General features: G+C 40.1%; 1 protein-coding gene across 3 annotated transcripts; it reads right to left on the reverse strand.

Moving 5' to 3' along the window:
- Positions 1-286: 286 nt before the first annotated feature.
- On the reverse strand, positions 287-23,379 carry CCDC198 (coiled-coil domain containing 198). Of its 3 annotated transcripts, none has more exons than XM_010355998.2 (6): positions 23,016-23,379; positions 20,424-20,506; positions 12,438-12,524; positions 10,935-11,033; positions 9,972-10,131; positions 287-541 (listed from the first exon to the last, which is right to left on the reverse strand). In XM_010355998.2, the coding sequence occupies exons 1-6, from the start codon at positions 23,236-23,238 to the stop codon at positions 306-308; spliced, it is 888 nt and encodes a 295-aa protein (XP_010354300.1). In that variant the 5' UTR covers positions 23,239-23,379; the 3' UTR covers positions 287-305. The 3 variants fall into 3 exon arrangements, with proteins under 3 accessions (XP_010354300.1, XP_010354299.1, XP_010354302.2); XM_010355997.2 differs by having other exon boundaries at positions 10,935-11,036; XM_010356000.2 differs by having other exon boundaries at positions 20,377-20,506; positions 23,016-23,375.
- Positions 23,380-24,130: the final 751 nt, after the last annotated feature.

Below are 24,130 nucleotides of genomic sequence, written 5' to 3' on the forward strand. Positions count from 1 at the left end.
TTCAATGACATTAAAGATTTCAAAAGGGAACAGCAGAAGAACCACCTAGCTGAACTCAACAACCCACAGGAAAGTGAGACAATAAAATGGCTGTTGGCTAGCCCCTGTGTTTTGAGGCATTTAGTTATGCAGCAATAGTTAACAGCACATATGACAGACTCATTAATCATAAGACTCTAAATATATCATTTCTTTTTACCAAAGTGATTTGCTTTCTTCAAAATACTTCATATCTCAGTTTGAAAGATTTCTAGAGTAAAACAAGCTTTCAGTGCACTCAGTATCTAGGTTAGTGAATAGTATTCTTATTCTCGATCAAAAAACTCATCAAAAAGTGGGATTCTCTCTGTCCTGGTCCTCACCAGTGCTCGTGGCTTCTTCTCATCTTTCCCCAACTCATCTGAGTCAGAGCTGGAACTGTCCCAGAGAAGCTGTCTCTGGGCCTCTTGTTCATGAAGCCATGTTTCCATTGTGCCAGTTTTCCAGGGACAGTAGTTATTCACTGCTTGATGTTTCAAAAATTCTGTATTCTGTGAATTACCTACAAAAAAATTAAGTTTCTTTAATATAATTTTTTCCTTTAGCAATGATTTATTTGTTTATTAAGTGCCTAGCTTAATAAACAATCTGCTTGGTGATTTTTCAAACTACATATACATAGTTTGAAAAATTATATATATGTAACTTGAGGTATATATAAATATATACATTATGTATATAAAAATTTCAACTGGTGTCTCTGTAAGGATTAAACTTTTTTTTAGTTGTTATTTTTTAGTCTATTTATTTATTTTTTTGAGGCGGAGTCTTGCTCCGTCGCCCAGGCTGGAGTGCAGTGGCGCCATCTCGGCTCACTGCAAGCTCCGCTTCCCAGGTTCATGCCATTCTCCTACCTCAGCCTCCCGAGTAGCTGGGATTAGAGTCACCTGCCACCATGCCCGGCTACTTTTTTGTATTTTTTAGTAGAGACAGGGTTTCACCATGTTAGCCAGGATGGTCTCGATCTTCTGACCTTGTGATCCACCTGCCTTGGCCTCCCAAAGTGCTGGGATTACAGGCGTGAGCCACCACGCCCGGCCTAGATGTTATTTTTAAAATGATTTAAATCTTCCAAAAGTCACAAAAATGCAACACACACCTATATACCACATCCATCAACATTTTGCCACAATATTGCTTACATCATATATATGCATCTATCTATCCAGCTATCTCTCTATCAATCATCTATCTATCATCTATCTATCTATACATGCTTTTCAGCTGAACCATTTGAAAATTAGTTGAAGAGTCACCTCCCCCCTAAATATATCACTACAAATCTCTTAAGACCAAGGGCGTTGTCTCTACGTAACAAAACAATTATTACACTTTAGAAATTTAACATTGATATAATACTATTTTCTAATATATGATCTATGTTCAAATATTCATGGTTGTCACAATAATGCCCGTTATAGCTACTTTTTATTTCCTGTTTGAGTTTTAATTTTTAGGTCCAGGATCCAATCTAAGATCATACATTGCATTTTATTTTCTTGTCTCAGTATCCTTTAATTCAAGAATACTCTTCTATGCTTTTCTTCTCTTTCTCTCTCCCACAGTCTCTACACCTCATCACCATTCCTCCTCTTTCTCCTCTTTTGTCTCCTCTTCCATCTTCATTGTCTGTTTCACTTTTCCTAATGTAATGATGACATTTTGAAGAATCCAGGTCAATTATTTTACAGAATGATCCTAAATTTTAGCTTCCCTTATTATTTCCTTGCAATTAAATTGAGGTTAAACATTTTGGGCAAGAATATTGCACAGGTGACATTGTCTAGTGCTTTATATTGAACATCTACTATGTGCTAGACACGTAATATATACTTCTGACATAGCAGAATCACCTGTTGCAGCCTTTTAGAAACAGATTGTCTAAACTGTACTCTAGACCCATAGTACTGGGAAGTTCAATGAATCTGGCGTTCTATTTTATTTTATATTTTTTATTAAAAGAGTCAATTTATTTTTAGTTTGGGATTTTATTTATGTGCATATGTATTTACCTTAGCTTTTTATTCAAGCAGTTCCCAGCATTCTTCATAATGCACTCCAGAAAGCAACAGGAGCTTTGTTCAAGGGAAGCTGGCTTTTAAGCAAACAAAATCTTCCCAACCACTTTGGAGCTAAAACAAAAATCTTAGGTCAAAGCCCAGAGTTTCCCACTAGACTGGTTGAAACGACCATAACTTTTGAATGTCATCTTAATGATAATTGTTTATTAAATCTTTTGGCAGTTTATGTAAGCCCTTGATATCTGAAGTTGTGTACTATTATATAAGAAAATCAAATATTTCTTTTTACCTGTGCACCATATTTTTAAAAACTACTTTATTGAACTATGATTGACATACAAAAGCTATACATATTTAATGTATACAGCGTGGTGAGTTGGAAACAAGCGTTTTAATGTGAGAATTCGTGCCTTGTGATTTGTTGGGCCTCAGTGAGAGGCTACCAGTTTTTCCCCTTGAATACTAGTATAATGATTGTTGTTGCCTATTTAGATAGCACTGGCAGATAACCATGTTAATTAATGTCTGCAGCCCTGGTCTCTCTCCTAAGATACAAAGGACGTTTTTGTAGAACTGGACACCTCCACTTTGATATCTGCTTGGCAATAATGCAGCCCTACCTTCTCTTTCTCTCACAAACCTGCTTCTGCTCCTGGCTACCCTAATTCAGCAAACGGTACTACCTTTACCCCATTGTCTGCCTAATTCTTCAAGAGAAACCCAGGAATCTACCTGGTCTCCTTACCCTCTCCATGCACTCACATCTAACCTATCACCTGATAATTCTGATTATTTTGTCTCCTAAAGATCTCATATCTGGCTGCTTCTGTCCGTCCTCATCGAGACCCTACTCTCCTGGTCTCAACATCATCTCTCACTTGCGCTTTTGCTGTGTCCTTATAATTGGTCTTACTTCATCCTTTTACTTTCCCCTCCCACCCATTCTCTACAGTGTAGACAGAGTGATATTTAAAAATATGAACCTGCTTATGCCACTCTCCTGCCCTATCAGTGGCTTCCCAGTGACCTTAAGATAGAGTTTAAAATTCTTATCTAACATGGCTTACAAGACCCTGTGTGATTTGGCCCTGCCCATATCTCCAGAGCCATCTCCAGTTACTCTCTGAATCTCTCATTCGCCTAGAGTCCATCGTGTTCCTTCCCACTGCAGGACTTTTGCACATGCTGGGGTTGATTATCATTTTGAACATTCCAGTACCCATGGTCCTCACACTCACATGCCCTCCTCCCTGCTTCATCCAGCTGCTTCTTATCTCGGTTTAAATGTCCCTTCCTCATGGAAACTTTCCCTGACTCCGCAGATACCAGGTCTACCCAGTATACTCTTGTTAAACAACTCTTTGTTAAACATCTCTATGCAAGATCCACAAACCAGGAACCATATCTGCCTGGCTCATCACCATACAATGAAATGACCACACAATGCCTGGCACTTGGTATGTGCTAAATAAATATTTGGTGAACAAATAGATGAATAAATGAAAAAACAAATGAGCAATCAGAGAATTTTGGGAGATGGGAAGTATTGGTAACTAGGACCTAAAAAAGGCCCCATTCATTGGGGCTCAGGAGTGTCAGTCATCTCTGTTCTGCAAAGTAGTCAAGAACTACCAGAGGCACCACTCAGACTGGGAACAGGAATTTTCTAGAACATCCAGCTATCGGCAGGAGATCTGAAACAGAAGGGGAATGTTTGTTTGTGTTGGGATCTAATGAAATATTAATGATAGCCTAAGTCCCACAACACCCTTGATGTTATGAAAATTCAGGTCTAATGTTAGTGTATGCGACAAAATTCAAATATTCAGTTTCATCCTTGAAAATCAATCCTTTGTCACTCATAAAGTATTACATATATGGTTTTGTGTATATAGCATTAAAATTTGAGCACTTCTGAGCTAGATTTCTTATTACTTGTTACATTTTTATAAATCCTTGTTTGATTCTCTGTGGTTTATAGACTTTAAAAAATAAAAACACAGTCTTTAAAAACCCAAATGGGTTTCGGGTGAGCAGAGTAAAGGAAAGTGTATCCTACTCCAAAATTAATTTAGGGAGAGGGGAAAGCAACAGCTGTCAGTGGGAAAAATAGGAAGTGATTTAGGTAGTAGAAGAATCACATAAAGCATGAAACCTGTTTGATGGTTGTGTATTTTATAATATGTGTTTCAGAAAACTGTATCACTACTATATCAAACCCAGAATTTCACATACAGAGCTATATTGAAAAATAAAACAAAATAAGATTCTTTATAGAAAGAGTGCAGGTGGCCAGATAAGACCAGAATTTTGAAGCTGGCATTCAAATAACGGATTCAAAGTGACACATCACTGAAGCATATGACTGTTTTCACTATAAGACATCAATTCTGACCGGGTGCGGTTGCTCATGCCTGTAATCCCAATCCCAGCACTATGGGAGGCTGAGGCCGGCGGATCACGAGGTCAGGGTTTCGAGACCAGCTTGGCCAACACGGTGAAACCCTGTCTCTACTAAAAATACAAAAGTTAGCCGGGCGTGGTGGCGGGTGCCTGTAATCCCAGCTACTTGGGAGGCTGAGGCCGGAGAATCATTTGAACCTGGGAGGCAGGGGTTGTGGATGAGTCAAGATCACACCATCACACTCCAGCCTGGGCAACAAGAGAGAAACTCCATCTTAAAAAAAAGAAAAAGACATCGATTATATTCTTCTTCAGTTTTGTCTATATTCCCATACATTTGTATGGTATTTCTTCTTCTTCTTTTTTTTTTTTTTCTTTTTTGAGACAGTCTCTCTCTGTTGACCAGGTTGGAGTGCAGTGGTGTGATCTCGGCTCACTGCAACCTCTGTCTCTCAGGTTCAAGTAATTCTCGTGCCTCAGCCTCCCCTGTAGTTGGGATTACAGGCATGTGCCACCACTCCTGGCTAATTTTTTGTATTTTTAGTAGAGACAGGGTTTTGCCATGTTGACCAGGCTGGTCTCAAACTCCTGACCTCAAGTGATCCACCCTCCTCAGCCTCCCAAAATGCTGGGATTACAGGCATGAGCTATGGCCTGTAAAGTGCCTGGCCACACTTTACATTTGATGTGTGCTTTTATACATGTTATTTTTTACATAAACTTTACGTGGTATACAATACTTTATTCCCATTTTACAGATGTGGAAACTGAGGTTCCTGGAGGTTAAATAACTAGAATTTAGCTATATTCTTTCTCTCTCTAGAATGAAATTATATAAAAAAATATACAGTTAATATTTATTGAGAGGCTATCACGTATCAGGTACTATTCTAGGAACAAGAAAAAGTCCCTGCCTTCATGGAGCTTCCATTTAGTAGATGCACTACTGGGACTCAGTGAAGGGCTTTGCGGTCAGTTCCAGTGCTCTTCCCACCCTCTATGTTCATTCATATCACAGCTTCAGCAAAGGGTAGGAGCCACAGAAACACATTAAATCTCATAGACTTGTACACCAAAAAGAGTGACATTCACTATGTGTATGTTATATATAATTTGTGTCATATGATTATATATGTAATTTATTATATGAATGTATGTAAAATATATGTAAAGCATGGGAGATTTCATTTTAAAGATGCAGTAGAAAGCAGTGGCTGACTTTTATCTCACAAGAGAGCCACAACCCTCATTTCACCTTTCAACAGGGGAACAAGAAAGGTCGAGTATGTCATTAAGTAAGAAGAGACAGCTACAGAGGAACCTTAATGACCAGACCCTGACAGTGGAATGCTTATGTAAGTGTAAGATCTTAGCTACACTCCATTTGTAGGAAAAAGTGAAGTACTTTTAGAAGGCGCGGAAAGAAATCAAAGACGCTCTCTGGGAATAAGTGAAAAGGAATCATCGCTAGGACAAATGCTGAGTGCAGAGGTGAAGCCTGTTGGCTCGGGAGTCAGGTGCCCTGTAAGTGCATCCCTGAGCAGCTTCACCTCTCACTGGCTGGCTGTGACCTTGCACATGTGACTGGACCTCTCCAGACCCAGTCTCTTCATCTGTAGAAGAGAGGTGGTAATAATTTTCACCTTGTAGAGTTAATATGAGGATTAAATGATGCATTTAAAATTCTTAGAAGCACTTTATAAATACTAGCTGTATCCATTATTATCCCAGTATCCTACACTTTTACATGTACAGGGCTGCACAGTGAACACTGAAGCACAGAACAGAATGACACCCTTTGTAGGCATTGTAATCTCTCCATCATCAAACACATTTCCAGTGATATTTGCCTTACTTCTCTTTCCAACAACTTCAGCAATAGGCAAGTGAGTTGATGCAGACATGTCATTCTAAGAGTCTAGTTAATTATGATATCATTATAATAGGAAGAGTTTGAATTCCCTTTCTATTTCATGCTAGCAAAATCTACATTTTCTAGGCTTATTTTGTCATGTGTATCTCACACACACATGCGTTGTTACAAAGAAAAAGATTCTCATAAGGTTAAAGTGTTGAAAGAGTTCTCAAGGGTTATCTGGTCCATCTAAGTTTGGCTAATGTTCAACATCACTTGAGGAACTTTTAAAACATAAAATTCTTTCACCTTCAACCTAGAGATTCAGATTCAGTAGGCTGAACCTGGGAGACAGGACTGGGTGTTTCTTTTGTTTGTTTTGGGATGGAGTCTTGCTCTGTTGCTCAGGTTGGAGTGCAGTGGCATGATCTTGGCTCACTGCAACCTCTGCTTCCCAGGTTCAAGCGATTCTTTTGCCTCAGCCTCCCAAGTAGCTGGTATTACAGGTGCCCGCCACTGTGCCCGACTAATTTTTGTATTTTTAGTAGAGATGGGGTTTCACCATGTTGGCAAGCTGGTCTTGAACCCCTGACCTCGGGTGACCTGCCCGCCTTGGCCTCCCAAAGTGCTGGGATTATAGACATGAGCCACCATGATCGGCCCTAGGGCTGGGTGTTCTTGAGAAGCTCCTCAGGTGGTTTTGCTCTTAACTGAGCACTACTCAGTTTTTGTGCACTACTGGTTTTGTGCACTACTGATGCAGCTACGCCTCCCTGACTGGCACTTGAATTGGTTCCTGCCTGAGTTACTCCTTCTATTCTCCCTTCTCTACACTCCGTCACTTCCAGGAGAACATGAGCTCCAAAGTCTGCCAGCTGCTTTAACTTTCCTTTCAGAAGTTGCAGAGTGCGGCCTTCTTTGAAAAATAAAGTCAAGGAGTCACAACCCCTACATTTGCAAACTTTTCCAAAGCTGTCCTTGACAGAGTTCCAAGTCCTTGGTGTCCTGGTGGGGCCGTGTGAGTGCAGGTCAAAAAGACCTGACCTTGAATCCTGGCTCTGTCACACTGGCGCGAATGGTAGCTCCTACCTTCTAGGTTGTGTGAGAATTAAAAGAGATAATGCATATTAAAGGCAAACCACAGTACCTGGCTTATAGTAAGCACTCAACAAACCTTAGCTTGAACAAAATGAAGCAGCTTTGAAAAGCATCAGGAGGCCGGGCGCGGTGGCTCAAGCCTGTAATCCCAGCACTCTGGGAGGCTGAGACGGGCGGATCACAAGGTCAGGAGATCGAGACCATCCTGGCTAACCCGGTGAAACCCCGTCTCTACTAAAAAAAATATATATAAAAAAAAACTAGCCGGGCGAGGTGGCGGGCGCTTGTAGTCCCAGCTACTCGGGAGGCTGAGGCAGGAGAATGGCGTAAACCCGGGAGGCGGAGCTTGCAGTGAGCTGAGATCCGGCCACTGCACTCCAGCCTGGGCGACAGAGCAAGACTCCGTCTCAAAAAAAAAAAAAAAAAAAAAAAAGAAAAGCATCAGGAGAGCAGAGGAAAACTCCTTTCTCCTGTGCCGGTTTCTCGTCGGTCCCCTCCAGCTCTGAGACATCTAAGGACTTCGCCGATGCTGGTTTTTCTTGACGTGCTCTCAGGTGATGACTGTTAAGTGTCTAACTTTAGCTGAGGCTTTTTTCTTGGTTGTTTGCATATTTTTTAAAAGATATTGTTTAAAAAAAAATAAAAGATATTGTTTAAATGGTAAAAATTGTTTGTGTGACTACAAAGGATATTTCATTCTGAGACTTGGGAGTATAGATTAAATAGGTGCCTCAAGTAGATTTTCAATTATTCAGCCTTTTCTTATTTAATTAACTTATTGATTAAGCATCTTGTTTCTCCGAGTAGGAGCAGTGTCTCTTTCAGCAGGCGATTTTGCATCTTAGAAGTTCAAGACCTCTAGAGACGTAGCCAGCTTTTCTGCAGCTCTCTCCGTGGTGGGTCAGTCCTGCTGATGTGGGGAATTTGGCTCACAGCACAGCAATCTGTGTGTGTGAACAATATTGGAAATTTCAACTGTGGGTTTGCCCTGGGGAAATACAAACAAGGAAAACTTAATGGCGCTCTAATTGGTGGGGCAATGTAGCGTAGAAGTTGTGGACAAGCCTGTCCATTAGAAAGCATAGAGCGATCTGAGAGCATAAACAATTCGGCCCAGCTGAAATGTGGGAGCTGGGTGCGAGAGTGGCAGAAGGTGAAGCTAGAAAGGCTAGGTAGGCAATGACTGGATCCTGAAAGGCTTAGAGTCCCATGTTGAGTTTATTTTATTGAGACAGGGAGTTTGCTATGTTGCCTAGGCTAGGTTTTGAAATCCTGGCCTCAGGTGGTCCTCCCACCTCAGCCTCCTGAGTAGCTGGGACTATAGGCATGAGTCACCACACTTAGCTCCATGTTAAGGAGCTTAGACGTTGTCTTTAGGCTGACAGAGAATCACGGAGGATTTTTGTTTTTCTAAGCAGGAGAATGACATGGTCAGATTTGCATTTTATAGGATTACTCTGATGTTAGTGAAGTGCTTCTAGAACTTCAGTGTGCATGAGAATCATCTGGCAATCTTGATAAAATGCAGGTTCTCATTCAGTAGGTCTGGGGTATGACCTCCAATTTTGCCTTTCTTAATAAACTCCCAGGTGATACTGATGATGCTGGTCTATGGTAACACTTCAATTACTGAGTAGAGTTAGGAATCACTTAAAGTTAAGTGTTTCTTAAACTTTAAGAGCATCACAATCACCTGGAGGGGTGGTTAAACCCAGAGTACTGGGCATAACACCTGCAGTTTTTTATTCAGTCACTCTGGGCCCTAACAGGTTCCCAGGTGATGCTGATGCTGGTGGTCTGGTGACCACATGGAGAACCACTGAAGTGAAGCGTTGATGGATGGAGAGTAAGACCTAATGGGAGGGGCCCAGTCAGGAGGCTGTAGCTGGAATCCTGGTGTAACAGGACCAGGGTCATACCTAAGGCAATACTACCAGGAATGGAAGAGAAAGGGCAGATTTTACTGCTAGGTGACATCAGCAGGGCTTGGTGAGCGACCAGCTGTAGGGAGATAGGGAAGAGTGACATTGGAGACCTTGTCCACTGAGCCAGTAGATCAGCAGGAACAGTAAGCTCAGGGTGGGCAGTGATTCATTCTAGAAATTCTGAATGTGCCAAAGAGGGTTGACCTGCATGGAAAAGGGTGCAGTCAGGGAGATAAGTGTCTACATATGGTATCAACCCTGCTGAAGCAAATTTGCCATGTGACTGCAGGCAATGTATCTTCATGTGCTTCATTCTCTCTAACCACAAGATGAGGCTATTTTGCCTTTTCTCCTTCTAGGGATGAGGCAAGGCTTGCAATGAAGCATGCAAAGCATATTAAACCCGTACAAAGAAAGAGACATTTAATTACCAAGCGTAAGTTTCTGTCTTTTCCTCCCAGCCATCCAAAATTACATGACAACATGCCCACTATATTCTGGGAAGTAAAACTCTCAGCAAGAACTCAAAGCTGTTTGCTGTCTTCTCACCATGCCCCTTCCTTGGTAGTTTATTTGATGAAGTTTTAAAAATACTTGAAATATTTTACTAAAAAATTGTACATGACTCACCGGGACCTCTGTTCAAGATTTCATCAGGCAATATGGTTAGAAGGTCATGGCCATCGTTCTTTGGGGTGCTTTGAAGGGTTTTCTTGGCTTTATGGTCCCTTGGACTTTGCTTATTAATTCTTGCCTCTCCATGAAGACTTTTCTTTAACTCCATTTGGGCCTGAAAATCATCAGCCATAAATGATCAATGTTCTTCCCAAGCTACTTTCACCAGAAGAGATCAACAGATCAGTCACTTTGCAAGTTGTGTGCTTATCTGTAGACATCTGCAGTCCTCTAACCAGAATATGGTTTTCTTTTTCCTACTAGAAGGTATGGGAACTTTCTTTATTCACAAGCTTGTTAGGAAAAAGGTGAGTGTGGCCAGTCTCAAAAAGGTATGGCTCAATTAGGATGAGGACCCTTACAAAAGCATGTTTCTGTAGGCTAGCTGATATAATTGGAGTTGCAGAGAGCAGTAACTAAAGGCTTGTTTCCTAGAGGGAGGAATTTGGAATATGACAGTTACAGGCATTACTGGTAAAGGGTTTTTGTTGTTTTTTTTTTACAAGCAGTCTTTCTTGTTAGATAATTCTATGGCAAGAATTATAGAGAGAGGCCTAGGTATCGGAATAAAGAACAACTCACCCCCTCCTCCTTTCACTAAACCAAGAAAAATGATCTTACCCCATTTTCCTATGTCCAGAGTGTCATAGGAGCAAACTATTTTTAAAAATGGAGACTTGAGGCACAGATACATCCTTGACAGGACTGAAAACTTAGAAAAGACTCAACAAGGTTATCAGCAGAAGGAATCTTCCTGATTCTTCTCAGCTTTAGTAGTTGAACTTTCAACCTCAATGACTAGATTTAAAATGCTAAGTAAAGCCTGGGTATCTATGCTTGATATATTCATGTGGCAGGGCAGTGATTATGTGATGAAAATTTGGTAAATATGACACTCTTTTCTCTTCTCACATTTACCTCTTGTCTTTTACGAATCATTTCCAGCATTTGCATCTTATGCAAATATTGTCTGTTCTCAGAAGTATACATTGGAGTTTGCATTTTCTTTTCTAGTACCTGCTATGAAAGACAACACACTTGTTAGTAAGGGGTAATTTGTTACTGACTCTGCAATTCACAAGTTTACATCCTTCTTGAAACAGAGTGAGATCTTAATCAGTCATAACCCGCAGAGATATCTTGTGATGACAAAAGTGGACTATTGTATGTCCCTGACAAGTCCTTTGTGTCACTGTCAATGAATGAAGTGGCTCTTTGATGTGTATGTATGTAGTTTTTTAGGTTGCTGTAGAGTTTTGTAAACCTTAAATGGGAATATCTTTCCACATCTCATTTTTGACAAGATATCACTTCCCTTGTAAATAGATGCTTATTACTACCTCCCCAGAAATGTGTTCGGTTTGAAGAAACCTTCCTTTTTCTCCCTGCCTCTTCTACCATTGACTAATTGACTGGCTATGAAATGAGAGGGAAGCTGCTGAATGGTGAAATGGAACCTATTTCTATAGAGTGCATTTCCATATGCCAGCCTAAGCCTTGGAGAATATTGCAGTCTAGTGAGGATTTGAGGTTGATTATTTGTGACTCTGAACATCTCCCCGCTGGTGCATCATAAACTCCAGTGGGACAGTGCAGACAGTTATTGAGGGCAGCCAGAGGTGAATATACCTTCATTTGTCATTTGCTGTTGCCAGGAAAGGTGATGTGTTTGACAATACCTTTTGTGTTGCCGTGTGGATAGTGACTGTCAGCTGATGTGAACCTCAGGGAGGGGCCATCTCCACAGATGCTGTCAGCACCACAAACGTGGGCTTGATTCTGACAGCACCTGGACGTCTTTAACAAGTCAGCCAGCCACACAGCAGCACCTAGCTAGCTCCAAAACAAATTAGGAGTGGAAAGTGTTGAAAATCTGCTTCTGCCTCCCAGCTTTCAGTTCTGTGTGAGGGGAGTTCTAGTCAACAGAACATTACAAGTGCAAAGCAGGGAAAAGATACACAGAAGACATTTCTCAGGATTAATTTTTGGTGAGGTTGTGGCAAATAAGTCAGGAATAACTTGTAGATAAGATTTCTCCTGCAAACAGAACAAAGAGAATGTTTTAAACTGAGGGGAGGAATGAAAGGGAGGACTTATGCTGAAATTTTCACAGATTTGAAAACTTCAGAATCACCAATTTCTAAGTAAAAGTCTTTTCTTGTCTACATTGCCCTGTTTTCAACACAAAACAGAAAAGGGCGCAGAGCTCATGCAAGAGGTAAGAGCCACTACCAGTTGGAGGCATGCACAGAAGAGAATAAATAGCTTTGAAAAGTTCTCACTCTGAATGACTTAACAGTTTGATTTGTCTTTGAACTCCTCCATGCAGAGAGTGCATGAAAGGACCAGTGTGCTCCAGTGCCCCAATCCTGTGTCACCCACCCCTAGTCACCTCCCTGTCAGGTTACTGCTGCAGCTCACCTTTGCTTTGTGCATTGTCCTGGCTTCTCGCTGGCTCAGGAGTCTTCCTGAAGTAATTACTCGTGGCAAGTCAACGGGTTCAAGCTTCTAGAAGTTCAACGTTTAGAGGAGTCAGCATTCCTTTCATCTCATGCCATGAGATGATGAAACACAAAAGCCAGACATTAAACTATCTTAACACTTTGCAAAAGCGGCACTTATTTCTGAGAGCATACAGGAAAGGTGGTTCCAACAGCATTACAGTTATATTGGTGCAAAAGGCTTTTCAACCTACCTGGGTTCTTTATTATTCTAGTGCACTGTAGACAGTGCCTTATTGATCTAAGTATTGGTCAGAGAGTTAGGAGACTAAGAATCTTCTTCTGTCTGCATTGAGGGACCATGTCCAAAGTTATCAAACCACCAGGATCTTAGAATATTAGAGATAAAAGAGGCACTAGGAATTTATTTTATTTCACACATTCCTTAGGTACCCAGCTGAACTATTCCAGCCCTTAGGGAAGCAATCTGTTTTTAAGATCTCTAGAGAAGCTCCTTAGTAGTAATCACTGGTGACTATGAGACACATTTAAAATGAAACTGCAGCGTGCTAACACATTTTAGAGATGTCTTTTTCTAGCAGGGGCTTGGCTTGATAGGGGAGATCATGTTGGAGTTTCAGGGGGTCACTAAGACTGGGCAGCAATTCATGTCAGCCGGTCTGCCTCCAGCCCTTCTTGCCTTAGAAGCTGAGCACTGAGAAGTGATCAAGCAGGTTTGGGAGATGAAGGGTGGTCTCTTCACATTGACGTGCAATGGGGAAAGTGGAGGGCCACAGAGTTTATCTGTTCCTTCAGTGAGTACTTAATGACTGCTACATGCCAGACATGGGGATGCAATGGTCAGCAAAAATGGACATGGCCCCTCATGGAGCTTACAATCTATGCGTAATAGATGTACTTTTGCTTGTGTGATTATTCAAGTGATAATTACAAACTGTGGTCAGTGCTTTGAAGAAAAAATCTGCAGGGCAGAACGATGATGCTACATAACTGAAGGACTCCACCTGAAAACTAGGGTGTGTTAGGGGTTGAACTGTGCTTCCCCACAAAATTCATATGTTGAAGCCTAGCCATCCATACCTCAGAATGTGAATTTATTTGGAAATAGGGTCATTGCAGATATAATTAGTTAAGATGAAGTCATACTGGAGTAGGGCAAGCCCCTAATTCAATATGATAATGCCCTCATTAAAAAAGGGGAAATCTGGACACAGACACACACAGGCAGGACATGATGTGAAGATGAAGGGAGAGATTGGGGTGATGGTTCTTCAAGCCAATGAACAACACTGAAGAGTGCCAGAAAACTACCGAAAGCTAGGAGAGAGTCATGGAGCAGACCTTCCTCACAGGCGTCAGAGGGAACCAACCCTATGGACACCTTGACCTCAGTCTTCTAGCTTCCAGAACTGGGAGACAATACGTTTGTATCATTTAAGCCACACAATTTGTGGTACTGTGTTACAGCCTTAGCAATCTAAGGCAGGAGGGAAAGGGCTAGGGAGGCAGTTCAGAAAGTGCTTTAAGGTAGTACCTTTTCAGTAGAAATGGAAAGATTGGGAGTTTTTAGGGGACTAAGGTGTGCCATAGCCCTGAGGTGGGGAGTGATCATGATCTGTTGAGGGAATGGAACGAAGTTGGTTGGCTGCAGTTTAGAGTAAGTGAAACAGCAGCTTAGAATGAGCTGGGGAGGTGAGGCAGGGGCCGGGTCATGTAAGGCCTGACAGGCCATCAAGATACTGGTCCCTTAGAGCAATGAGAAGCCACTGACATGTGTTAAGCAAAGGAGTGACATGATTACCTTTGCTTTTTAAAAAAAGGTCACTCTGGCTGCAGTGTGGAAACTAGAAAGGAATAATTATGGATGTGGAGAGATCAGCTAGCAGGACAAAGATGATGGGCTGGGATTGAGAGAGGAAAATTGATGATCTCTACAAGTGTTTAAAGCTGACCAAACGAGATTCATTATGGTTAGTAAATGGGAATAGAGTCCACAGCACAAGGAATGGAGGGTGTTATACCCTGTGATGGGCAATCCAGAGGAAGACCTAGTTTGGCTGGGATGTAGAAGGAAAATACAAATTTGGTGTGCAGCAGATCGAGTTTGAGACACCCTTGAGACAGGCCAGTGTAGCTGTTGAGTTATACCGGGAGCTTGGGAGGAGAGGTCTGTGCTGGAGATTTTGGGGAATAATCCCAGAGTAGAGCATGAGTGAAGCCGAGGTCATGGTAAAGGTCAGGAGTGAGAAGAGGAGAGATAAAGACTGCAGACTCCAGGAGTTCCAGTGGTGAGGCTGGTGGCCAGGAATAAGCTGGCCAAGGAGACTGGGAAGTGATGGCTCAAGAAGGAGGAGGAAAACCATGAGGACATCATGCTGCAGCAAAGAGTGTGAGCTCTACTCCCACCTTAGTCCACTGCTGAAGGCACATGCTAATTTACTTTAAAATGGTTTAGTTTTGGTGTGATTTGTTGCATTATTAAGAGGTACATTTGGAAGTCAACTTGGCTTTCAAGGTGACCAGGAACAAAAGAGAGAGTGGAACCACGGAAGATAAATACTGGATATTCAGTACTTGTAATGGGGAGCATGACCTGTGTCCACCACTACTTCCCTGTACAACCACTTCTAGGTCCCTGGTTCTGGACTGGAGAGCATCCAGCAGTCCTTTCTGCTGGAGCACCCCAAAGTAGACCTGGTAAGGAAGAGAAGAAGGGCAAAGGATGTGGAGACAAAGAAGAGACAATAAGGGGAAAGAGTTCATCTTTATGTTAGATATGTGCCAGGTAATAATTTGCATTTGTGGTGGGAAGTGATTCTCTGTTCCATTCTCACCTCAGAGGAGGAAGTGGGTCTTTTTTACATAACTTAGCAAAGATGTAATGAGAGGAGATCAGTCCTAGTAAGAGAAGTTTGTTCCCCTGGCTCTTAACTCTGCAGGACATAAAGATGCAAAGCAAATGGGACCTGCTGGCACAAGAGGCAGCTGCTGATCAAGTCAGAACACTGCAAGAAAAGTGGAAGGAGAGGAAGGGGAGGGGAGGCCAAGGGAGAGGAGCCCCTCAAGGCACCTATGGGAGGAAGAATCAGGAATGACTCAAGGGGGATTTCTGGAAGCTGGGGAGAACAAGTGTTTGTGGCATCCTCTGGACATGGAGAGTGTTCAGGATTTGGTTCTTTCTTATTAGGTCTATATGCCTTTGCAGCCATTACTGCATGCCATACCCAGGGTTATAAATATGTAATCTCACTCAATACGCATGTGAACTCCATGGATAATTATGATGATTCCCCATTTCAGAGAGGTTGCTGACTTGTCTAAGGTTGAACAGTTAGAAAGTGGCATCTCCATGATTCAAGCACAAGTGTGTCCAGCTCCAAATCTAAACCTCTTTTCTGCACTATATGTTCTCCAGAATGGCTTATCTCAGACTTTTCTGGCATTAAAAAAGAAGAAATTCTTGGCCCATTCACTAGAGATTGAGATTCAACAGGTCTGGGGTATATCCTGGAAATAAATATTTTCACAACTCTCCCAGGGATTCTGATGATTTCTTTCTAGGTTGGGGGCCACTGACTTCCACATTGCCTTAAGTGAATAAAGGAATGACATCAAAATAGACTGCGGAGGATTTTTTTTGTGGAATATTTTTGAAAAATTGAGTCTGAAGAAGCCAAGAATTTTTAGTTTTGTTAAACTCATCTATCCATAAATTCATAGACCAAGTTTTTGCTTTGCTAGTATAAATATGTAGTTATCACAGATCTCTTTCTTCTATTTTCAGTCTTTCTATTTAAACACACAATTCTAATAAGGGTTCAGTGGTAGATATCTGCAAGAACTCTCTCCAGGTTGAGTTTCTCCCTGGCCATTGAGACGAGCGTAAGGAACCACACTATTCCTTCACAAAAGCCACTAGATGGCAGCAACTAACATTGCAACTGGGATCTCTTCGTTAAATCATTTACCACTTGATTTGAGAAGCACTGCAGAAAAAATTGTTGGCGAAATTGGCTTCAGCTAAATAAACCAGTCAGATGAAATTGCCTCAGAATTCTGGGTTTATATGCATGTTCCTTTTCCCTGCCCAGGAAGTGAGATGCCTCACTTCATCATCTTCAAAGAGAACACAATGGAAGGAACTACTAGAGAATCAGTTAGAATGACACCTTATTTTCATTTTATAATATAAGTATCATTTGTTTAAAGACTTCTGGATTATTTGACTTCTCAAACAAAACAAGTGGTCAGCATAATCAGTTGAAGTGTCTGCTAGGAGATTTGGGAATCTAGTGAAGGGCCAGGGGACTCAAGAGTGCTGACATGGGGGTTGCAATGACAATTGATTGGTTGGGGTGGGTCTTATAGGGACAGTGAGATTTGAAGAAATATTTGAAGATGAGGTAGTTATCCAAGGAGATCATCTGAGGACACACTATATGTTGGGGGGGAAACACCTCCAATTTAAGCTAGACCTGAAATGGATGAATAAGAAGGTGATCAGGCCAGAGGGGACAGTGCTTATCAACTCTTCAATAAAAAGGCCCATTGGATTCAGAGTTCCCTGGCAGAGGCTCTCAGAGCCTCTCAGCTCTAGGTTGGATAATACTAATTCATGACTTGCTCTTTTTTGAGGAGTAGATGTTTAGGAAGTAGAAGGTACCAAAAATATAACTCAAATAATTTAGCATACAATTAGATTTGGTTTAATAATTAAAAATACTTTTAGAATTTTGTTTGGCAGAAATTAGGCTATTAATTAGCATGTCATGAGGACCCAGCATGTATTATTCTCTCAAAAACTCATTTGTGCTTGAAAATGTGCTGAGCTTCATTTGTGAAGATAATTATAGCTGATCTCTTTGGGAGTGTCTGCCAAGTTTCTAGTGATTTCCCTCCTCTCTGGGAGCTGACTCCAGAGTCTACAGGGGAGACTCCTCTGCCCACATATCTACTGCATGAGTATATCCTCTGGCCATAGCTCATTGTACCAGAGCTGAAATCATGAGCAAAGCTGAGCCAATGTCCTTTCTCCTAGGAATCTGGAATTGGAGTCAAGAAGGCCCATCTGTCCATTGGACTGGAACTATAAGATACAAGCTCAGGGTGGCCATATTTCATGTGTACCTGAAGAACAGAGAAAACTCATCTTTGGTGAGAAAGAGTATAGCAAATGCACAGAGAAGAGCCTGGGGATTGAGAGAGCTCTGCATTTCAGGTTCCAAGGTATAATTCTTCCCTGAAGCTTAGGTGTCTCCCAGATCTTTGGTTCAATAAAGCATTCCTATATCCTTCTAATTAATCATGTTAGTTATTTTTGCTAGTCAATGAGACTTCTAATACAGTCATGTTACAGTGATGGTACAGACTTCTAATACAGTGATTACAGGTCTGCAATAGCAGGGAGTGCACTTTGAGTGCTTTATCCCACCTCCAGCAGGGATGATGGGTCTCATTGTCATTCATTCACTCATTCATTTTACTCACAAACTTTTGTGGATCTCATATTAAGTATTAATGGCTGAAGACATAAGACTGAATAAGATATAGTATTTGCAACCTACAGAATGGGAGAAAATTTTTGCAATCTATCCATCTGACAAAGGTCTAATATTCAGAGTCTGCAAGGAACTTAAACACATTTACAAGAAAAAAACAACCCCATTAAAAAGTGGGCAAAGGACATGAACAGACACATCTCAAAAGAAGACAAACACGCAGTCAACAAACATACGAAAAAAAGCTCAGCGTGACTGATCATTAGAGAAATGCAAATCGAAACCACAATGAGATACCGCCTCACACCAATCAGAATGGCTATATTAAAAAGCCAAAAAACAACAGATGCTGGAGAGGTTGTGAAGAAAAAGGAACGCTTTTACACCATTGGTGGAAGTGTAAATTAGTTCAACTATTGTGGAAGACAGTGTGGTGATTCCTCAAAGACCTAGAGGCAGAAATACCATTTGACCTAGCAATTCCATTACAGGGTATATACCCAAAGGAATATAAATCATTCTATTATAAAGATACATGGATGCATATGTTAATTGCAGCACTATTCACAATAGCAAAGACATGGAATCAACCTAAATGCCCATCAATGATAAACTGGATAAAGAAAATGTAGTACATATACACCATGGAATTCTATGCACCCATAAAAAGGAATGAGATCATGTTCTTTGCAGGGACATGGATGGAGTCAGAAGCCATTATCCTCAGCAAAACTAACGCAGGAACAGAAAACCAAACACTACATGTTCTCACTATAAGTGGGAGCTGAACAATGAGAACACATGGACACAGGGAGGGGAACACCACACACTGGGGCCTGTCAGGGTTGGTGGAGAGGGAGAGAATCAGGAAGAACAGCTAATGGATGCTGAGCTTAAGACCTAGGTGATAGGATGATCTGTGCAGCAAACCACCATGGCACATATTTATTTATGTAACAAATGTGCACATCCTGCACCTGTATCCCTGAATTTAAAAGCTGAAGAAAAAAAGGCATAGTCTTTGTACTGAAATAATTCATTTGTCTTGATTCTTTGTTTTTAAGATGGTTGGTTAGGGTGTGTGTGTATGGAGGTGGTGGTGCAGTGTTTGAAATACCAATGTTCTCTTTTTAACCTTGTTTGACTATTGAGAAAATCAAAACCTAACCTCCTTTGTTTAGGATTGATAGATATAAAAAGTACTTGTGAGCTATAAAGTACTAGACAAATATTTTTCACTAGTTAGAGTAATATCTTCTATTTGAACTAATCAGCTTAGAGGCTTCACGGAAACATGTATTAAACACACTCCTTTGAAAGGAAGTATTTGATTTAGGAATAAAACATATTTTAAAACTGTCCTGTTTACCTAGAGGATTTGTAAAAACTTGTAAATTAGATATTAATTTATTATATTTCATTTTATTTTTCTTTAAAGAATAATTTTGTAGTTTCTAATATTTTGGGAAAAAATACTCTTTTGAGACAAAATGATATAATCACTTCAAATAATGGCTGTGAGCTTCTGCGGAAGACAGGTAAATAAAAACCAACTGAAACAGAAATAATCCCCAACAAATGAGCTCCAGTACCCCTGGGATTGGTCCAGGCATCTGGGTGAATTGTGTAGCAGGTGGGATTTGGCTTCAAATGTCAGTGATAGATCCTACTCACAAGAGAGCCCCAAACCCTCCTTCCAATGATGCTCATTTTCAAGGACCACTCCAAACTACCCATTCCCTTTCTAGGTTGAGAGTTCTTAAAATGTATAGCTATCTACAGAGAACCCATTAAATATTTATTAAGGTGAATGCGTTTAAAGCTCTTGCTTTGCTTCCTTGGAATCCAGTGACCTGAATTTAAAAATCTAGAACAATAAAAGGTTAAAGATAGAAGGACTATATAAATTACTTATGCTGATAGTACAGATTTTGGAGACCTGGTTGCTCTCTGACCTCTGTGAGTCTTTGGGGGTAGTTACTGAACTCTCTGACTAGCATGTATAAAACAAAGATAATTCTTCCTTTTCATAGGTGGCTAAGAAGATTAAATAAATGACATAGATTGAATTGCCTATTATCGTATCTGACTTGTAGTGGGTATAGTAGGTATAATTAAATAGTAGTAGCTGTTATTATTTATTACAAGTTGTTTTCCCATAGTCACCCAACTAATTAGTGCTAGATTCAAGCCTCTTGAGTTGCATCATACCTACGTCCTTGCTACTAAGCTTGCTTCTTTTGGTGGCCGGTCTTAAAAGCAAAATCATTGCTAAAGGAAAATCTTAAAGTAACAGAGTATTTGTGACTGATGATATTTTTCTTTAAGAACCTTCTCATTAATAGCTTGGTCATTATCAATGTCCCTCTTTGATGATTATATTTTAAAAAGGGATGTTACCATTATATCCAAGAAATTCCTTATGAAGCCTTTTAAATTCATCTTACTTGAAGTCTTTGGGGTGGATGCCTTTTAATAATACTTGTTTCTCTGTGTTCCAGTGGGATGTCAAAATCCACGTCTCTGGATGCTTGAAGGATTGGAGAAGAAACAAGAATAAAACATTAAATATAATTTACTATTAGATCAGGCAATCATTAGTTACTAGACTTTGTCAACACAATTTTGTACCTTTCCAGTTATATATGTCTAACCTGTGGGTTGAGTGTGGAGATGAAACACAGAAAGCAGGGAACCTACATTAGTGCAAATGACACTGTTTTAGTCTAGACTTGGGATTTAATATCTGCTCTCCTAACTTCCTACTCAGGTTCATATTTAGGGGAAGAGTTACAAAATTACCAATATATTGACTGCAAATATTTTTCAAACAGAATTTGGCCTGGAAAATAGAAATTTATTGACTTGTTTTAATTCCATAAAATCTCCTCGCCGAAATATAAGACATCAGAAAAATATATAACTTTAAAAAATGAAAATAATCTTCTTAGATGAAATAGATGATTGATAGATAGATAGATAGATAGATAGATAGATAGATAGATAGGTGATTATACAGAGATGAGAAAGAAATGGAGTATGTGTGAACACAATTCAATAGCCCCTTTAGTGAAAAAAATTTCCACAGGTTGCCACTATAATACAGCATATCAATATTCTTTCCTGATGAAACAAGCCAGGGATATAGAGTTAAGCCTCTATTAGGAAACAGAGAGGCTCAACAGATCCATTATGGATTTTATTTTCCAGCTTGATTATCCTGAGCTCTTGGGAGTGCTACCATGACCAACGCTGCATGAGTGCAGTTCTTGTCCTTCCCTTTTAATAATCTGGACACATTCTGATTTCTAGATTGTTTCATAGACTATTTTACAGTCCCACTTTGCATTTTAAATGGAAAAATCCATGGATAATTATGCATCTTTCTCTTTAAGACATGTGAACGACCTCTTTAAGGACTTTGTTCTCTCTGACTTTTAGTGGTATGCAAACTATGTCCTTATTTTCTTTTGAAAAGATGCCAGCATATTGAGCAGGATGGAAACAACAAACGTATTGGATTTAAAAATGTAAGTATTTTTAGCTATTTTTTCAGAAGCCTTACTAATCCTTATTTTTTTATTTTAGTGATATTAGTCCATTATTTAATTAGATTCTCCTCAAATGGCATCGGCTGTGTCAGACATTTATTTTTACCTCTGATTACAAGTGAAAAAAATTGATGAAGTAACTTGCCCAAGGTCATTCGATTTGGTATTTGATGGAGCTGGGGTGAGAATATGGGAGATCATCAATCATCATGAGAATCCTCATGATCTCCTTGTTATTTATTTTCAATGTGATTTTGTCACTTCAGACATAAGCATATTTTCCAGTTGGGACTCTAAAGCACATGAATCAGCTTTCATCATTTATTCAGTTACCTAAATCTTTTTTTTTTTTTTTTTTTGAGACAGAGTCTCTCTCTGTCACCAAAATCTTAAAACTCTCGATGGGGATTTGGATAAAAAGGGAATTCCTCAGTAGGAGCGTTGCATACTCTCAGTGCACACTCACGTTCCATTTTTAAATCGTGTCTTGTCACCTATTCGTCTATCATAAAAAAATTCCTAAGGGGAAAATTCCCATCTATGTGCATAAGAACTTGAAGACCATAGAGAACATAAAAATAGGCCATATAGAAACAACCAAAGGTTATCAATTCTGCAGACAGTAGACATGAAAAATCATTCCAGGCAAGATTTGCTAGGTACCAAAAGAGAATGTGAGGCTTTCTGAACAAGGCATCCAGTAAGGGAAACTTATTTGTGTTACTGATCCAGAAGGTGAAGGAAAGGGAAAACAATATACATATACATATACATAATAAACATATGTTTTTCTAAGTGAGGATGTCTGTTTAATTATCATTGTGGTCATGATAAAACATTTTACATGGCTTATAAAATATTCCAGGATAATTTATAGCCACTTCAGGCTCAGAGCTTCCAATCATAATGGGAAAGAATTCTGTTAGTTCTGCAGATGACCATGAAGAACGTGGGGTTGGGAAAAGGGTGACTCATCCACTCCAATGTACTGTAATAAATCAATTCTGTTTAGGGAGGTTTCAAAATTCATGTTAGAATTAACTCACTCTTAAAGTGCTGCTTTCAAAACCACAAAGCCTGGTGCATTAAACTATACTGGAGAGAATGATTTAAATTTAGAATCTAACTGAAACGCGATTGCTATCATTTATCACATTAGTATGTATATAATTTTAATGGTCTGGCAAAGCTAGGTATAAATATTGAAAGCATTACAAACTGAGCTGAAACAAAATGATTTATCCTTCTCATATGGAATGGTCAAAAGCCCTTTGTACAGTTTATACTCTCATTCTAATGCACCCAGAATACTTTCAATTGACATTCAATCCTCATTGAAAGATTTGTTTGAGTTTTCAAAGATAGCCTAAATTCCTCTACATTTCAGTAATTTAGAAACTTTCTGATATCATGGAGACAGTCAGATAAATCTATTAATAATGCTCCTTGGTCCAGATACACACATCTCATGCTGGGTTTTATGTTTACCTGCAGAGTATCTTCCATACCAGGTTTCTTGTAAAGGTGGCAGCTGCCCTTCCAAGGCTTTATTCTGGTCCTGCAGTCTTGCCAGTGAATGTGAAGTCGTTTCTTCCAAATTCTGATTGAATGCAAAGTCCACAGGGCCAGCTGAGGGAGTCTCTACCTCTTTGTTTTGCAAAGGTGCTACTTTGATCACCCTCGGGTGAGTCTTAGAGTGACTCAGGCCCATTTCATGTGAAAGACATTCAGAGGAAAGCTGCGAGGGAAGTGGTTTTGGGGTCTTTAATATAGCTTGTTTTAATCAAGGCATTTCAGAAGTTTACCCTGGCTTTACAAAGCAGTCATTTCCTTCATGGCATCCTTCTAGCTCTGTTTCACTGCACACTAACCCTTTTGGCCACTTCCTGGGAGGCTGGTTTCCATGGAGACTTCCCTTCAACTTTGCCATTTCAGACCCAAAGAATCCAGTTAAACATTGACTTGGTTATGCTGCTTTCTGAAATACTCAGTGATAGGAATAGAAGCCACTATTGATCATTAAACGAATATCTAACACCAGGAAGGTTATTAACAGAGAGAGAGATGTAGAGCAGAGGTTTAGAGAAGTCTTAAACTTGACGCTTTCATTGCAAGAACCTTTGTAAAAAAAACTAACAGCTGAGAATAGCTAAGCCATCTTTGCAATTAAGAGGATGCATGCTAATTACCAAGGCTTTGTTAATCTTTAATTTAATTGAAGAATTTATCCTCCAAGTAGGAAAGAAAGCAGCAGAGTGGCTACAGCGTCATTTGATTTTTCTGTTGATGACTTGAGTTGCCTTTGAAGGGGATGAATACATTGCAGGACAGGAGGATAATAGAAACTTTTTTCCTGGGGATGAGGGGAAAAACTTCTTGAATAAATGGTCTAAGTAAACCTTGAGGTTTTAAAGATAGCCTATTTACTATGTTTTTAAATTAAATTAAATTAATTATTTTATTTTTGAGACAGAGTCTCACTCTGTCACCCAAGCTGGAGTGCAGTGGTATGATCTTGGTTCCCCACAACCTCTGCCTCTCCAGTTCAAGTGATTCTCCTGAGTCAGCCACCCAAGTAGCTGGGATTACAGGCACCTACTACC

This window comes from Rhinopithecus roxellana, chromosome 5 (genome assembly GCF_007565055.1).
Source record: "Rhinopithecus roxellana isolate Shanxi Qingling chromosome 5, ASM756505v1, whole genome shotgun sequence".
Lineage (NCBI taxonomy): Eukaryota > Metazoa > Chordata > Mammalia > Primates > Cercopithecidae > Rhinopithecus > Rhinopithecus roxellana.

What these genes read in the sequence shown, in the direction of transcription:
- CCDC198 (XM_010355997.2), bottom strand. Translation starts at nt 23,238, where the DNA reads ATGGGCCTGAGTCACTCTAAGACTCACCCGAGGGTGATCAAAGTAGCA. An exon ending in TGATTCGTAAAAGACAAGAG is followed by an intron (nt 10,132 to 10,934) that starts GTAAATGTGAGA and finishes GATGATTTTCAG; the next exon opens with GCCCAAATGGAGTTAAAGAA. An exon ending in AATCTTGAACAGAGGTCCCG is followed by an intron (nt 542 to 9,971) that starts GTGAGTCATGTA and finishes ATTTTTTTGTAG; the next exon opens with GTAATTCACAGAATACAGAA.